The sequence below is a fragment of the Chanodichthys erythropterus genome, chromosome 16 (assembly GCF_024489055.1).
Source record: "Chanodichthys erythropterus isolate Z2021 chromosome 16, ASM2448905v1, whole genome shotgun sequence".
In the NCBI taxonomy this organism is placed as follows: Eukaryota; Metazoa; Chordata; class Actinopteri; order Cypriniformes; family Xenocyprididae; genus Chanodichthys; species Chanodichthys erythropterus.
Genome location: NC_090236.1, coordinates 27,600,458 through 27,618,629, shown reverse-complemented (window position 1 = coordinate 27,618,629; position 18,172 = coordinate 27,600,458). Strand labels below are relative to the sequence as shown.

At 35.7% G+C, this 18,172-nt stretch overlaps 1 protein-coding gene across 4 annotated transcripts in view; it reads right to left on the bottom strand.

Annotated features, from left to right (window-relative positions):
- stag1a (STAG1 cohesin complex component a) overlaps positions 1–18,172 on the bottom strand; it is a 56,263-nt gene that overhangs the window by 1,091 nt on the left and 37,000 nt on the right. The window contains exons 8-33 of one of the 4 annotated variants that reach the window (XM_067362093.1): positions 17,086–17,237; positions 16,757–16,830; positions 16,554–16,677; positions 16,364–16,462; positions 16,214–16,293; positions 16,021–16,128; positions 15,780–15,894; positions 15,501–15,618; positions 13,297–13,400; positions 13,125–13,217; positions 12,949–13,038; positions 12,662–12,865; positions 10,691–10,761; positions 10,504–10,591; positions 9,972–10,052; positions 9,656–9,748; positions 9,399–9,573; positions 9,051–9,190; positions 8,579–8,680; positions 8,311–8,459; positions 8,088–8,216; positions 6,951–7,156; positions 6,651–6,822; positions 5,006–5,119; positions 4,812–4,926; positions 4,160–4,240 (exon numbers count right to left, since the gene is read on the bottom strand). In XM_067362093.1, the coding sequence (XP_067218194.1) occupies positions 4,160–4,240; positions 4,812–4,926; positions 5,006–5,119; positions 6,651–6,822; positions 6,951–7,156; positions 8,088–8,216; positions 8,311–8,459; positions 8,579–8,680; positions 9,051–9,190; positions 9,399–9,573; positions 9,656–9,748; positions 9,972–10,052; positions 10,504–10,591; positions 10,691–10,761; positions 12,662–12,865; positions 12,949–13,038; positions 13,125–13,217; positions 13,297–13,400; positions 15,501–15,618; positions 15,780–15,894; positions 16,021–16,128; positions 16,214–16,293; positions 16,364–16,462; positions 16,554–16,677; positions 16,757–16,830; positions 17,086–17,237 (3,077 nt within the window). Of the gene's footprint in view, positions 1–4,159; positions 4,241–4,811; positions 4,927–5,005; positions 5,120–6,650; positions 6,861–6,950; positions 7,157–8,087; positions 8,217–8,310; positions 8,460–8,578; positions 8,681–9,050; positions 9,191–9,398; positions 9,574–9,655; positions 9,749–9,971; positions 10,053–10,503; positions 10,592–10,690; positions 10,762–12,661; positions 12,866–12,948; positions 13,039–13,124; positions 13,218–13,296; positions 13,401–15,500; positions 15,619–15,779; positions 15,895–16,020; positions 16,129–16,213; positions 16,294–16,363; positions 16,463–16,553; positions 16,678–16,756; positions 16,831–17,085; positions 17,238–18,172 lie in introns of those variants that run through there. The other 3 variants (XM_067362094.1, XR_010891866.1, XM_067362095.1) reach the window with 3 other exon arrangements.

Sequence of the window (18,172 nt, the reverse complement as noted above, 5' to 3'; positions counted from 1 at the left end):
CAGGTGATAATTTATTGATAATTAAGGCTGCACAATTTGGGTGAAAAATTGTCATTTAAAAAGTTTTTTTTGTTTGTAGGGATGCACGATTTGGCAAAAACTGTGATTATCAATTGACTATATTAAGATAACTATTGGAGTAATCTTATTACTCAATTATTTTGGTAATCGTCGATAATTCTGATGATTAATCGAGTAATCGGATATATATATTTTTTGTGGTAATAAAAATAGACCTAAGCAAAGACCTAAGCCATTAAAATGACTAAAAATACAAATATAAATAACAATGAGGCAATAATATTTGGTTCAAATAAAGTATCAAAAGCAAGTAAGCATATGGTTTTATAGAACAACACTGTTAAAATACATAATATAATTCATATAAACAATCAACATATTTACATTATGTATTGGTCTTTGTCAGTTGACGTGAAAACCGAAGTGCATTATGGCTGTCGCCGCCATTTGTGAGGCATCCAAACAATCTCTGTATCGGTGCAGAGTTGTTTCTTCTTTGGCTTCTTTTCATTGTAAAAATGGCACACTTTTGTTGTGTGAAAAGCTGCAATAATATGTCCCACGATAGAAAATGTCAAAAACTTTACTACGAGATTAGATTTAGTCGGTTTCCTACTTGGAAAAAAGGCTGTGCGGATCGCACGGGTTGCCGCGGTGAGACGCAAAACATCACTTTCGTCAAGATATCTTCATTCACGTATGCTACATTTTCTACATTTTCACAAAGGTGAGTTAGAGATTTCTGTTTTCTAAAGTAGCAAACGTTATAGCAACGCATTGTTTTGGATTGTATGTGCTATGAAATAATAGTCAATTTAAACTGAATCCCTTTACTTGAATATGTCTAGGCCTAATTTTTTTTTTTTATTCTTAATTTTGCTAAGGCATTTTTATTTTATATACTTAAGGTATGACATTTTTGCTCTGTATCCATATGCTGATTCTAATTTTCTGACTACTTTTTACAGCTGTGGTCTTATGTTATGTAGCTAAAAACCTTCTGATTTCATTGCAGATCAGCCTGCTTAAAGATTATGGAGACTGACCCCAACTGGACACCATCCCTCCCTACATTAAGGCCACAGCATTAAACACAGGCTGTGCCTCAATCAGCTCCCTAGTTCAGTAGTTAGGGCACTGATCAGGAGAGCTCAGAGCTGATTGAGATGCACACACAGACACTAAGTAAGGAAAAACAATGCAGTCAGCTACTTGGGTAAAGTTGGTTTTATATTTACACATTCAGACTTCTGATAAATTCAGACTTTCCAATAAATATGCAATAAATTAACGTTTGCGAATTTTAAGCAGCGACATGATATTGACAACCAACGATTGTCAACTTACAACATTTTTCACAGTTGATCAAAATAGGCAAGTATTGTTTAATGGCATATTTACTTGTGAATGTCCAATGTAGTGTGATTAACAAGGCTATTGAATACGGATGTCCGAATGTGCGAATATAAAACCAACTTTACCCAAGTCAGTCAGCTGACACTATGGTCCATCAGGCTGGAGAAAGTGATCATCTTCACACTGAGAAGATGCAGGAGGCTGGAGGAGATGGTGATCTGCATGTGCAGAAGTAAACCGACTTGATATGTACAGGATGTCTGATGTTTGTTTTGGAGATGATGATGTTAATGTACTATACGTGTCTGCCAAACCTGGGAACCTTTATGGCGTTATTACAATTTTTTTTTTTTTTTTTTTTTGGTGCCTCTGATTCCAGACGCAACAAATACAAATTTCAAATGCTTCTGTGAACCTTAATGTACCTCAGATTTGATCTGCCTGCACAACACTTCTCATGTTTCACCTGAGACAGTATACAGAACATTCAATGAAACTGTTGTTTCATATGTGTCATTTATATGCAAACCTGAAGCTTTCAGCTGTATGGGCAGACAGATGATTTGCACAGAAATATGTCTCCTTTGTTTAAATACAGAGTATAGCAGAGATTATTGACTGTTTTGAGATTTTCACAGAGAAACCATCCAATCTGACAACGCATGTTTGAATCTTTTGTAGAATTGTAGTGTAAAAATGTGCTGATGCTTTATCCAGTCTTGCATGAACAATAAAGCATGAACAATAATGATTTGTAGATTTATTTTATGAGTTCACAGGTATATGCACTTATAGTATTAACAGGATAATTACTAATATACACAATCTGTAAACCAGATATTTAACTTGCACAACATATCTTTGTTTTTATTATTATTAAGGCCTTTTGAAAAAAAAAAAAAAGACCCATAATGTCATTGACCCAGACAGCACAGAGGTAGATGGAGGACATAATTTACAAATTATTTTGGCTCTAAAAGGTATACTATATCAGAATGTACTATAATAAAATACACTATTAAATTCTACATACATCTCTGATGATGCCTTGTTTATTGGAACACTGTTTATTGTGTTATACATTGGTTTAATGCAATAAAGAAAAAAATGCATGAAAAAAGGGGTAGTATTAGTTCAAAATCCTTCCTGATCACAACACTAAACCATCCTTAATCAGGCACTTATGATATACAGTTAACACGACATCATCATCATTATCGTTTACTACTGTGTTATCGCAGTCCTTCCTTCAGAATATAAATAAATCCTGCACCCAGCCATTAGTGAAATGTTGTGGGTTTCGAGATATTTATAGTTTTTAAATTGTTCACTAGTATATGCGTTTATACCATAAACAAGATAGTTTACAATATTTAAGTATGATGATTTAGGTAGCAATGCGGGGTCAGTAGCACTCCAACTTACTGCAGTCAGTTCGTACTGATCTATGTTATGAATGGATGACAATTTCTCCAAATAACGGTCTCTGGCATCTTTGGTGAGTTTATCGCGATATGACATTTTAACTTTTTTCTTGTGCTTCTTCATTTTTGCGAGTTATTTGCTTGTTATCTCAACTCGCGTAATCTCTTTCATTCTCACAGTCAGCAGGGATACCACAAATATGGCGCCGCGGTGACGTCACACACAACAAAATCACGTGTCTGACAAAGACCGATTATAACACATGCCTGCAGAGGGTGCCAACAGCTTGGTGTTTTTACACTTTACAGCAGATCAAATCCTTGTTTTAAGGGATACTCCACCGTTTTTTCATATTAAACTATGTTTTTAACTAAGACGAGTTGATACATACCTCTCTCGTCTCAGTGCGTGCACTAAATCGCTCTGTCTTTCGGCGAAACTTTGTTAGCACTTAGCTTAGCCCAGTTCATTCAATAGGGGCCAAGCAGAGAAGCTACCAAACACTTCCACGTTTTCCCTATTTAAATACAGTTACTCGAGTAGTGTAACTCGACCTAGGACGGTGACATAAAACAAAACGTTGCGCTTTTCTAAGCATGTAAAATGGATAACTATATTGTATGGCGGAATACCATAGCAAGTGCTCGGCAGCACTTTGACTTGGCGCAGTAATATATTCACTCCGCTCCCTCTCCTGTAAAAGTCACGTTGGTTCTATTGACGGAAATTAGAGGGAGGAGGAGAGAGAGCGGGGGCCGGTGAGAGGACTTTTCACAAGTGAAGATATTACTGCGCCAAGTCAAAGTGCTCCCGAGCACTTGCTATGGTATTCCGCCATACAATATAGTTATCCATTTTACACGCTTAGAAAAGCGCAACGTTTTGTTTTGTGTCACCGTCCTAGGTCGAGTTACACTACTCGAGTAACTGTATTTAAATAGGGAAAACGTGGAGGTGTTTGGTAGCTTCTCTGCTTGGCCCCTATTGAATGAACTGGGCTAAGCTAAGTGCTAACAAAGTTTCGCCGCGAGACGAGAGAGGTATGTATCAACTCGTCTTAGTTAAGGGAATAACATAGTTTAATATGAAAAAACGGTGGAGTATCCCTTTAATATTGGCCAAACGACAATAATTAAAATGTTCACTTAATCTTTAATATTTGGCCACATCTTATGATAAAAATGCTACAGCAACTGTAATTTCTATCATAAGAATATGTGGATATCAAAACATGCAAACTCAATCGAGTATAATTTGTAATTTGATAATCACACTAAACCATATCGCAATGTTTGGTTTTATTTTGAATAATAATATATTTATATAATGAGTTAAAGCCTTAGCGACTCATTCTTACCGACTCATCCTCAATCATGGCTGCAGAGTCAAAGAAGTCTGGTCTCAGCTCTGCTCTCTCCCGCCTGTTCCTGGATGGAGGCTGCATGGGATTTTAGATAATGTGATTTAGAATTTTTGGTAACACTTTAGTTTAGGGTCCAATTCTCACTATTAACTAGTTGCTTATTGGCATGCATATTACTAGGATATTGGCTGTTTATTAGTACTAATAAAGCAGATATTAATGCCTTATTCTGCATGACCATATTCTACATCCCATAATAACTTAACAACGACCTTACTAACTATTAATAAGCAGTAATTAGGAGTTTACTGAGGCAAAAGTCACAGTTAATAGTGAGTATTGGACCCTAATCTAAAGTGTGCCCGATTTTTTTTTCTTTATTTAATTACATAAGTATTCTGAGACACTTATATTTAGTCGTATCATCTGATAAATGCTGGGCAATGTTGTAACTTCTTCATTATGGTGGAAAAAGAGACTTTATCCACTGATGGCCATTTGTATGCAACATACAAATTGCTAATATCTCATAGTATCATATAATTTTCTGGAGGCTTCTTAAAAGTGTGAAGCGAACTTAAATGTTTCCCTCATGATAGTCACATTTGTAAAGGATTTGAGGACTGTGCGTGTCCTTGGACCTTACCAGATCAATGACCATAGTGTCTTCAAATTCCTCACTCATGTCTTCCAGCTGTCCTCGAGACGACATCATTACATCCTCAAAGATGGGCTCTGCGTCGTCCTCCATGAGACCACGTCTAGTTTAGAGAAATCAAATTAACATTAACTACAGCACTTTCCTCATTTGTTAAACATCCCATGTGTTTCTCCACGTACACAGTCTGCCGTACTCCTCCGCTACGAGCCTTCATGTAGTTCATGGCTGTGCGTTCTTTCCTGTTCACCTCCTCCATCTTTTGCTGGCCCAGCCAGGACATCTGCATCTGAGGACTGATCGAGAGGAAAACAACTTAATATACTGTGCACATACTAGTTGACATAAGCCAACCAGTGTTGTAATTGTTAACTAAGACTAGTAAAAAAAAAAATTGTTAATTGAAATAAAGGTGAAAAACATACAAAAATGAGAAATACTGCTTTGGCAGCTAACTGAATTAGAATAAGTTGAAGTACTAAAATGACTAAAACTGGAATAAAATAAGGCTAAATATACATATTAACCCTTTAAGCCCCGAAGGCATTTTTACAGTTGTTTATACTGAGTGACACACAAAAGTACAAAACTATAGCAAGGAGTGTCAAAAGGTAGGTATCATTTGACAGAAAACATTTTACATTTTTAGAGAAAAATACATTTGGACATTCTCATGCTGAGAAACTGCTGATAAAATACACACAAAAAAATATACATAATTTATTATAATTTTACATATCTTTCTTATATGACATGCAATAACTCAGGAAGGAAATAAGGTAGGAGGAAATACATTGTTTTTGGTGAAGTTCCCCTACATGTGAGCTGCATCTAGATAAAATTTTGTGGTGATAGCATAAAGTAATCAAACATTACAGCATTTGAAACCAAGGTAGACTTTTTGTTTAGCCCTTTTGTTTAGCCCCCTAATGGGCATTTTTAAAATCATTACCCAATGAGGAATATCTCGTGATCAACACATTGGATTATGTTGATTTTGGACTCATTCTAATAGCGAGAATCTGCTGTAAATAATGATGTGATGTGATTTTCCACAATCTGAGCATGTTTCGTGAAGTTACGAAAATGTAACATAAATGCTGAATCCGTATATTATTTACATATTGGTCTTGCGGGGCTTCGCATACGAAAACTCACTCAAGACACTCAAAACAATTATGCTTGTTATATTCTACTCTGATACACGACATACGACTACATTGCAGTACATAGCACAAAAAAGCAATCATAAATTATGAAAAAAATGTTTTAATTTTGCAGCAAATAACTCAGCACTACTAAGCTTTCAAATAACACCTATTTTGTGTTGATCAAGGTAGTAGTTTTGAAAAATAGCTAGGTGGCGCCCGCGGGCTGTATACTCTGGTTTAAAGGAACTATTCAGCACTAGTTAAGAGTTGATCAAAACGGTTACAAATCAGAGTTTCTATTTTGTGTTATTCCTGTCAGTAGGTGCTTAGTAATTTGATGATGATTTTTTTTGCTGGGGTGGTGTACCACCAATGGTACACTTCGGGTTTAAAGGGTTAATAAAATATTAAGAATGACAAAAGCACATAAAGTACTAAAATGTAAAACTCTTAAAACTGAAAATATAAAAATAAAAGCTAATCAAAATATAATAAATACTATTATAGTATATAAATAATATTAAAACAACACTGAAAACAACATTGAATACACAGCATGGCCAAAATGTTGGAGTAACTTCCTATTTATGCCCATGGTTTTGAAATGAAATGGATGCGTTGCTTGAGCGCCTGCATTCTTTTGACCATGTAGTGTATTTTAAAATTGAGCACGCACTTATGAACATAGTCGGATTCAGACCCGGGCTCAGAGTCCTGGTCAGGGAGGTGCTCAGCAGCTTGCCGCGGGTTTTCTCGGAGCACGGTGGAAGTGAGCTGGGGTGTCTGCAGGGCTCCGGGAGTCTGTAGGGTGTCGTTCCTCATCATCCAAGAGCCCTCCACACTCTCCTCTGCGGAACCACGACAACACACACAAAACAGCCCATGACTGCTTACTTTTAGGCATCTTAGTCAACTGAACCAACCCACAGTCCTCCTTGTCCTATATTAGTATGATTACATATACTGGCATCCTCACCCTCTATGCGTTTCTTGTGCAGGGATGGACGGCCTTTCTTGCTTCGTATGGATCCAGCTTTGCTGCTGCTGCTGCCGCTGGTGATGGACATACGATCTTCATCTCCGCCCGTCAACAGAGAGTTCCTGTAGGAGATGAGCGGGAGCCAGATGTCCTCCCGCCTCTCCATCATCTGCTCTGTCATGAACTTTTCAAGATATGAGTGCCTGTAGAGTCAAAGAGAAAACAAAATGGTACCAACATATATGTATTAATATCATTTTAAAAAATGTATTACCATATATAAAAATATAAAAACATCTATAATAAACAAAGATATATTAAAAAATTATATATTTTTTTTCTTTTCTACCAAATATACATATATACCTATGGAAGAGGATTATGGCCAAGCAATAATAAAAAAATAAAACCATCTCAAGATTAAAGTTGTTAAATTTCGAGAAAAAACTTGTTAAATTTCAAGAAAAAAAGCCGAGATAAAATGTTGAGAATAAACTTATTAAATTATGGAGAAAAAAGTTGTTAAATTACGAGAACAAATTCGTTAAATTATGAGAAAAATGTTGAATTTCGAGAAAAAAGTCGAAATAAAATGTTGAGAATAAACGTATTAAATTATGAGAGAAAAGTTGTTAAATTACGAGAACAAATTTGTTAAATTATGAGAAAAATGTCATAATTTAACAAATTTGTTCTCATAATTTAACAACTTTTTTCTCGTAATTTAATGACTTTATTCTCAACATTTATCGCGACTTTTTCTCACATAATTTAACAAATTTATTCTCAACATTTTATTTAGACTTTTTCCTCGAAATTTAACATTTTTTTTATTCTCGAGATGGTTTTATTATTTTATTATTGTTTGGCCCTAATCCTCTTCCGCAATACCAAATAATATAATATTTTAGATTTTTCCCTCACTTTTAATTTTATATAGTAAAAGTTTTTCCTTTTTCATACATTATAATACAATGTTTCTGCTCAAGATGTCAAAGGTTCCATCCAATGAAAAGAAATTTTACTGAGTGAAAGATTATATGTGTATAGTGTCTCTATTACTAAATCAAGGTAAAGCTCAAACACATGAGCATAAAAAACCCAATAAACAAAGTGCTCTTTAGACCAACTTACACAGTTTTCTTGTCTTGGCGGAGTAGTTTCGAGGAAAATTCACAGAGAACCTCTAGGAAGGCCAGATTTGGAGGGGGATACTCCGGTCCTTTAGGATTCTGATATTTAAAGGCAAACTCAATCCCATCCCTGAATACAGCAAAAATATTTGTGAGAGGTTAAATAAAGAAGAGGTCTATTTTGTGTATGATTAGTAATAATTCAAACATGAATCTTTACTTACTTGTGCAGTGTGGCCACAGCTTCTCTGGTTTTGATCTGGTCCAAACCAAAGGTGAGGGCAAAGCGACGAGCCAATTCCTTAATGCCGCTCACATGAGATGAGGTCCTGTCTAAGTTAGGCCCCTGATCCTGGATCAACTCATTAAAGAGCTGAAGAACAGAAATAATAACAGGATTATTACAATTATTACACGATTAAAATTATAATGCGAATATCATATATTGATCTTATGCCAGAATATCCCTCAAAATGGAGGCTATCATCTCACCTGTTGTAAGCTAAGGATGAGTGTCTTGGCACACAGTATTTTGTCCGTCTGTCTGGTCTTACTTAGAGTCTCCTTGATGATGTCTCCATAATCATTGTAGTACTGCAAGTAGTTTACAAGTTATGAAAGCAGTTTGTTGTAACAGTTTAAGTATTATTCTGTCCACTGGAGCAGAGAACAGCAGGCATTTTCATGTCATTTTCTATGGGATCTGAACGGCGTGGGGGATTGTGGCTATCGGTTGAACAGAACAAGTGATAAGTGCATCAAAAAAGAGAGATGTTCAACTTAACACTAGAACACTAGACAGCAGCAAATCACTACAATCAGTTTAATTCAGATATTGAATACTTTCATTGTGGTTGGAAAAATGTGTATTTATACTTTTGCAATTCAGAAATAAAAGACAACTGCACCAGATTTCTTCCACTCCAGTGGACATGTCAGGTAAGGTGATGACTGGCTGTCTTACCTTCATGTAGTGCTTGAAGATATCTGCAGCAGCTGGCATGTCTACTATATCATAAATGATGAGCTTGCTGAAGGCAGCTAGAAGGTTCCTCCTCTTGTGTAAGGCCTCAATCTTGTTAGCTTCATCCTCCTCATCACCTTCTACGTAAAAAAAACATGAAAACACATCAGCTAGACTTCAAAATATTATTGAAAAGGCTCTTACATCTTCTCAATATCTGACAGATATCCCATTGGATACATCCATCTCATCCACTGGCTCTCATTCATTAACTGTATGCATGTGCTTGTTTAAAATTAAAAACTTTTAATTGACCACATCATTCATACTGTCTGTCTGTAGGCTCACCTATGCTCTGATTCTCATCATCCTGGTCAATAAACACATGGTCTAGGATGAAGTTGAGCAGCTCGTTCTGTAGGGTGCTGTCTGGATTGAAGACCAGAGGTTGCAGACCCTCTCTGGCCCCTGTGGTGAGCTGGTGACTGAAGATCATCAGCAGGTCACATAGCAGCATGAACGCCTGGAGGAAAAAATGGGAAGGTGGTGCAGTCGCAGCATGAATGACTCTTGCACAGCCACGTTGCTCCTGATCTTTAGCTTACCTGCTCTTTAACCGGTGTGTTAACGTTTGATAAACACTGCTGACACACAGCTAGAAAAGATTTGACAACCCTCCGTAGTGCTAGAAGGTCATCCTGAAATCAAACAGAAAAATTGTCTTTTGGTTGAAAGTTGCAATAATCATTTAATAAACGCACCTTTATTGCTTGTTCGGCCTGGTCATATTCAATAAAAGATGAGATCAATTCTGGATATAAAAACAATGGATGAATGGTTCAGTGCTGCTAATGAAAAGGTCGCAGTGTATTCAAAACCACCTGCTAAATAATAAGGCATTAAATAAGATGCCTTACAGACCTTGGATGGAGATCCCTCTGTGATTTTCACCAGCTGCCACAGTATAGAGTAATGAGAACACTGAAGAGCCTGCACTGCTATCTACAAACCACACAATGAAACACACTCAGCTTCAGAACATAACATGATCTACATAAAATCTGCATTAGTCACCTGAAAATCTTCAATAACTGCGTGATCTTACGGAGAGAGAAAAAAAAAACAAAACAATTGTATGATACAAAACGTTTTCCTTTTTCTTTCTAATGAAATAAATCAGTATTTCATGTGCAATTCTCAGTACTCTAATAAAGAAAGTCATCCATTTTGAAGATTGTTTTGTAAAATTTTGTACATAACAGACAACAAAAAAATCCACAATGTATAAATACCAAACATGAAGTATAGAGACTTAAATAATGCTGCTTTTTTTACAGCAGTACTGAGAACAGTCATGAAAATAATGTCATAATGCAATTAATTGGGTTGAAATGTGACATGTTCTTGACAGGCTTCATGAGATTCCTCCATCTCATATCTGAAACTGACGCACCTGCTCTGGCATAGAGCCCTGCTCTATTCCCGTCCTTAGCAACCTGTAGCAGTTCCCAAACAAATCCCATCTGGTCAAGTCATGAGCACTGATGGAGAGGAGAAACGGACGCATTGCTTGATAATTGGCACTGAGTGGACAGAAGTAACTTGCTTTTGCACAATAATTTAAAAAGACAGCAGCGTACTTGTGAAAGGCTGTGAGTCTCTTAAGAGTGGAGAGAACGTTGTAGATGTCATCGTCATCTGCCTCTTCCCCCTGTAAATGAGGCAGACATTCATAAATGTTTGATCAGAGAACCTGACATAGATCTAAGAATCATACACGGTCGTTCACCAAATCTACTTTTAGACTCTACCATTAGTAACTCAGATTACTTTTTCAAGTAACTAGTAAAGTAACGATTTACTTTTTAAATTTACAACAAAATGTGTTACTTTTTCAAATATAAGTTACTTTTTCACATTTAGTGACTGACAGCTCTCCTGTTCACAGGTTTCTGCTAGTCGATTTCTTATCAAAACAATACTCGAGTTACTCGACTACTTGTGGTTCATGCTACTATAAATGAAAAGACATGAAATAGTTCTTATCAATAAATGTTTATTAATTCATAGCCTAATGCAACAATTATAAGTAAACTCTCAAAACTTTATAATTATGACATTACATATTTTAATTTTCATGTAACAGATTAAAGCCAAATAAACCTGTGATAACGCGGGTTGCGTCAACAGATGATGATCATGTATCTACGATAGCCAGAGATAGTCAAAAGCATCAAATATTGGAAATATTAAGAGGATTGGCATTTCCAATGAATGTAGGCCTGTTACATTCTTCTAGTCTATTATTATTATTACTATGATTAGGCTACTTTTGTTATTAAATTAATATTAATAAATATGGCCCGCAATAATTTCATAGCGCACACCACATAACTGATGTGCTGTGAGGATAATAAAAGATCTTTGAAAATGTTTTTAAAATTTTTTTTAGGGCTATTATACAATGAATTATAGGCCTATAATTAAAATTATTAATAGTCTATAATATTTCCTAACACTGACTGCAGTCATCAATGAAAATTAAGAGCTAACAGACTAAAAAATACAACCTGTTTAACACGAAATACTATTATTCTTATTTGTTTCACTATATACGGGCCACAATAAAAATAATGGAATGAATTAAGACAGTTATATACTGTTATCAGCATATTATGTTGAAATTTGTCTCTGAGAGAATATGGTCCGTTAATGCAGCGTCAGACAGCTCCGTCACTTTTTACTTTCACTTTGAATACTGACCGAGGATAAGCTTCCACCGGCATAACTCTTGCGCAAAGTTTGCATGTTGCTTCTTGTGTGATATCCATTGGCTCCCCTTTTTGGTTTAAAACAAAGATTTACAATATCATGACGTATCTCTCTTTTTTTAAATTCGACTACTCTATGCAAGTCCTAGTGATTGTAGTTCTAGACTAAATGTGAACATTCATTTACTCATTTAATTTGCACAAAAAACGTTAAGTATTCCTCAAAACAAATAAAAAGTGAAATGCAATCTCTTTTTATGCAAACCTGTAATAATTAACTATATTAAATTACTCAAATATACTTTACGTACAATTATATGTATTTAATCTCACTTTATTAACCAATGTCTTTGCTGCTAATCTTTAATGATCTAATTCAACTATTCTAATAAGCAAAAATTACTTTAGATTAGATTTAGAAATAAGAGTGTTGAACTTCCTTCTCCTGTATCCTATTTTTCTCTTTAATCCAGAATGGCAGCACATATTCATTTCAATTTTGGTGTGAAAGGGCCTTAACATTTGCCAAAAATAGAACTTTTTTTGTTGTTATTAAAAAACAAACAAGCAACTCATTTGGTTGCAGTGAATAATCGGTGAATAACAACGAACAACAATTTCAGTCTGTTCCTCAAACAAAGCTATCATATTGCTTATGACGCATTTTTGATGTACTTTTCAGCTGTCGAAAATGTTTAAACATAACAGCATAAAAGTTTGGGATGACATGAGGCTGATTAAATAACATCAGATTTGTCATTTTTCTGAAAATCTTTTGTAATTGATGTTATACTTTAACAATCTCTCTAAGTCTGTCCGTCACCTCCACAGAGCCCTCACCGCCTGCAGCAGCTCCTCTACCGAGTGGTTGAAGCGGTCGGTTAGTTCATCGATGAGCTGACTGCGGCCGATGTCAACGCGGTTCATGATAGTGTACTCCTCACTGCACAAGATGCTGTAGGTCTTACTGCAGGCCTCCAGCACCTCCGTGTCCGTGTGCTTCTCCACCACGAACTTGATCTGCTTGAGCAATGCATCCAAGTGCTGGAACATGCAAATTCAGTCTATCAGCTAACGGTGAATGAAATTTAAGCATTCACTGAGATCCTGATGGAGAAACTGCTTACCTTCTCCATTCTCCCAGCACTGTACACATCCAGGTCAAAGAACTGTGGGATCTGTAGGAGGTTGGCTACTTTCTCTGCATCTGTCTGGTACTGTGAGTGGAAAATGAGTTAATCAGCATATGAATGAGCCATTTATGATGTATAAGAGCATGAAAACAGAAGACTTTTCATCCTACTTTTGAGAGTAACATGGGAAGAGCCATGATGAAGTGCTCCGTTAATTTGTTTTTGTCATCTATCTGTGTCTTCCTTTCCTTTGCAGTCAAGACCTACACAGCAAGAAAGATTCAACTAAATACTGATGGAAAAAATGGTTTTATAATAATGCTTGTCAGGTAAAGGTCTTACCCTTTTCCCAGTCCCTCTCCCCACAGGAGGGTGGGCCTCAGCAGCCTGACGAATAGTACAGACAGTCAGCTCGATCAGAGAACTCTCCTGCCTGTCGGACAACACTGAAGACAAACAGAGAGTCAGAGAGAGAGCCGTGCTTATGGTGCACATGCACATATTTGGCCATTTAGGAGAATATAAGGTTATAACTCTTTTCCATTTTAATATATTTAAAATATTGTGATGGTAAAAGGTGAATTTTCAGCAGTCCTCACTCCAGTCTTCAGGGTCACATGATCCTTCAGAAATCATTCTATGATTCGGTGCTCAGGAAACATTTCGTATTACTATCAATGTCAAAAACAATTGCGCTGCTATAATATTTTTGTGGAAACCATTTTTTTTTTTTTTTCAGGATTTTTTGATGAATAAAATGGCCTTGCTGAATAAAAGTATTAATTTCTTTCAAAAAATAAAATCTTACTGACCCAAAAGTTTTGAAAGGTAGAGTACAGTGTTAATTTCGTTGACAAGTAATTTTCGTCAACGACATTTTTTCACGGACGAAAATGAAACGATGACTAAATAAAAATGCGCTTTGAATGACTAAAACTATGATGAAAATCTACTCTAATGATCGGCAACGAATAAAAAGGAGAGGAATGATAGAGAGGGACGATTTCTGAAAATTTCCAGTCAGGACTGCTGTCATTTGAAGTGTAATGTGCTGATCTAACCGCGGGAAAACGCAACGCTATTGCGCACTCTACAGGCTGGCCTAGCAACACTTCATGACTGCATCCCAATTAATGAATAGCGCACATTTATGCTAAGCGATTGCTTATAAGCTAATGTTGATGAATTATGACAATGTTTACTATGTTATATAATGCTTATATGGGAGTATGTTTTAGATGGTTGTAAGAATGCATATTTTATCTCCCTCATCTGAACTTAAATGAGCAGCCTGCTACAGTGCTGATTGCAGACATTTCAGAATAAGAGTCACGGTGTATTTCGGGATGGTTTATAATTATTATTTTTTCCTTTTCATTATTGTTATTTTGTTTACACAAACTATATTAAACATAGTAACATTAATCATATAGTAAACTACTTCAGAGGCTAAGACTAAGAACATTGACACATTATTAAATATATTTTACAAGTATAAGGGTTATTATAGTTAACTAAACCTAAAACCATGAAAAAAAAACTTCATTACTTAAAATAAACGTTAACTGAAATAAAAAATAAATATATATAAAAATGCAAACTATTTTATTTCATCTAGTTTCTAAGCTTTAGCTTAACCTGATGTACTAAAATAACACAGAAATAATAAAAACTATATAGACATTTAAAAGCAAAAACTAAAAAAACTTGAAAAATTACTAAAACTTTTAACTAAAATTACAATGAAAGCAGAAAAACAAAAAATCAAATCTAATCAAAATGAACAAAAACTATAATAGTACCTCAATGATAAGTGTGTCAATCCCTGACAAGTACTGAATTGATCTCTCTTTCGTGTCTTTTTTCACTTGAACGGTTGAAAACCGTCCGCTTTGGCGAGTAAAGTACAGTTGGTTGTCTTAAGTGAACATAAACAGTTTGGAGAATATCCGATGTATATCAGTGTATTGGATCTGTGTATTGTTAGAGAAATAATTACTTAATGCGTTACAATTGAACTAAATTAGATTTTAGCCAACTAAAACTACTGTGGATATAGTCGACTAAAACTAAAACAATTTCCAATGACTAAAATATGACTAAAACTTAATGGCATTTTAGTCTATGACTATGACTATGACTAAAACTAAATCAAAATTTGCTGTCAAAATTAACACTGGTAGAGTATATCATCAAATTTCGGCTTCGGAAAAGCCAAGCCAAGAACATTTACTGCCTAGTTAAACAGATACAGTTCATGAAGCACATGTACCATAGCATATTTTCACACTAAATAGTGTAAGTCGTCACAATGGAATTCACAATTAAATTATTTGTAATGCCTATAATTAATAGGATGTTTAAATTTAAATAGTAAAACAAATAATGAAACATCACAAGTTTTGAACATAAAAAGCTAAACTTTTTAGCTAAACAACAGTTTATGAGATGAAACCTTTTGTGACAACTAGCCCCACTCTCCACTATGCTTCATCTACTATGATCTACTATGGGTGGCCGTAAAACCCCTCTCAAGGTGACCATACCCTCCTCGCCCTGCACTGGCTCCTCCAGCAGCAGTTCGGTCATGCACTCCCAGTCCTTCAACAGCTCCTGAGAGCTTTCCCACAAACTGTCCACTAGATAGGCAGCATGTTCATGCAGCTGGAAACACAAACACATGTACACCGTGTGAGCTCTGACACAAACACAAGAGATTCTGACCAATATAAACAAAGCTACCTGGATTCTAGTGACACCTCAGGAGATAACAAATATTATGTTAACCTATCATACTTCATTATGATCATCAGTTGTGGCCTTACCTCACTCTCCAGAAAGAAGAGCACCAGCATGCGGATGAGGTTTCCGTTTGGGCTGCTCCTGCCCCTGCGTTTGGCCAGAGCCTCTTCTGCCTGAGGATCATGTCTGCTAAACAACCTTCACATGACGCAGCACAGAAAGTGGACACAAAAAAATTTAATTAAATTAAAAATAATATATAAAAAATGAAAAAAAAAAAAAAAAAAAGTTTATTTTGTAGAGAAAGTATGCAAGCTGGCTCACTTTCGATGTAGAAACTCCCCAGCAGCCACTGCCACAGGCCTGTGAGCGGAGTACACTAGATGATAGACATTCTCACAGTCTTCATTAGACAGTGCGTCCTCACTACCCCTGAACAAATAAAGAACATTTGATTGAGGAAAGCATCCAGACTGCTGTTACGTACAGCATTTGATAGCATCTGAGCTTCACTCACTGAAGGATTAGTGTGACCAGTCTAATGGCCTCCACAGCCACATCATATTCTTTATCCAGCGTCATAGACACAATACGGTCCTGTGAGGAGATTGTATTGTCATGAAGACATTCAGAGAAATGTAATACATCTCCTGGACTGTGTTCTTACCTTGAAGCGGTTTGTGAAGAGCTCGAGCTTTGGAAACAGTTCACGGTTTGTGTAGAGGTTTTGTAAGGCTTTTAAACACTTCAAGCGTACTTCACCTTGCTTGGAATGGAGAATGCTGATATTAATACACTGAAAAAGAAGTATTACAGGGGCAAAAGTGCTGCTCCTAGTGTATTCGGATATGGCATACCCGGTCGTGTAACGTCCAGCCCACGTACTTCAGGTAGCTGTCATTCAGGAAGGCATCGCTGTACATTTTCATCCACACACCGATCTCCTCTATACAAATGGCTCTGATTTCAGCTATTGCATCTCTGCCAGTCACACAGAAGATGAGATTAGATTCACAGCTACATGTACGCTATTATTGTGAGAAGATACAACTTTGATCACCTGTAACGATGAACAAAGATTCCCTTGAAGATCGAGTTCATCATGTTTTCGATTTCATCTTGGTTTTCTTGAAGCTGGTGAGAAAGTATGAGTAAATGATCAGCAGTATAATGACTGTATATTGACACAATCTGACTTTTCACATGTTCTGTCTTCATTTTGCAGGAATTCTGTGGAATACGTGTTGGACTTTGTTAACAGGTGTTTAAATTCTGTGGAAATCTGCAGATCTTTCTCAGAAGATCTGTGCATTGGATTTCATGTGGACCTGTCAGTCTACAAAAAAATAACAAGGGTCTAGAAAGACAGGAGTGCTTAAGGTGTAATACCTCTTTCCTCTTATGGAGGAGGAGTTCCAGCTTCTCAGTTGCTCTCTTTCCCACCATTTTGTTGCGTTCAGCTTCATACTGTCTCTGTGTGTTGTCCTGGTTAATGCTCAGGTTCAGAGCCACGTTCACCAGAGCTGTCATAAGCTTCATGGCTGAGGAACAGGAATAAAGGACAGGTATGCAAACTCATTTTTTAACAGAATTTAAAAATATTTCTCTTTACTTCAGTCGTCTCAGACTGTTGTTTTTATGGAACCCATTAAATATGACGAGACAAATTAGTTACATTTATTAATAATATAAATGATTTTTTTTTTACTAAATTACAAAAAAATTATTAAAATACAAAAGAAATATATAGCTATCATATTAATATTGTTGAACTGTAAAATAAAAAAAGTATTTAATCATACAGAACAATAATAACAGGGTTTCTACAGGTTTCATAAAATCTAATTTAATGCTTTTTAATGCCTTATTAATGCCAATTTTTAAAAATTTTAATGCCATATATATATATATATATATATATCTATATATAAATATATATATATATATATATATATATATATATATATATGCCACTAAATGTTGATAGATGACGACATACGGCAATTAGAAAATTCATCATGTCATTGGTACAGTCGCATTCTGCCAAGTGTCAGACCTTTACATTTGTTTGCTTCTCTGCTGCTACCCTTTTGCCCACATAATATATTTTATCACAGCCAAACTCCCAATAAAATTGTTTCAACTATATATTTTTTCTGTTTTGGTTGTCAGACAATATGAAATGTTGACTGAAACGGGGCCCATTAAGATTACACAGGGCTCGACATTAAGCCTTGTCATGTGGACAAGAGTAAACTGGTCACTTGTGTGAGTAAAACAGTAGCTTGTATGGAAAAATTTTTTTTTTTTTTTTGGTAGAAATATAAATTTGTTCTGAAGCAATATCCTTTTAGAATATTGCAGCTTTGACATATGTAAATCTGACTATTTTTGATTGATTACAACTGCATTAAATAATGTTATATGATTGTTTTAAATACTTTTTGAAAATACAAATATGAAATGTTGGAGGGGA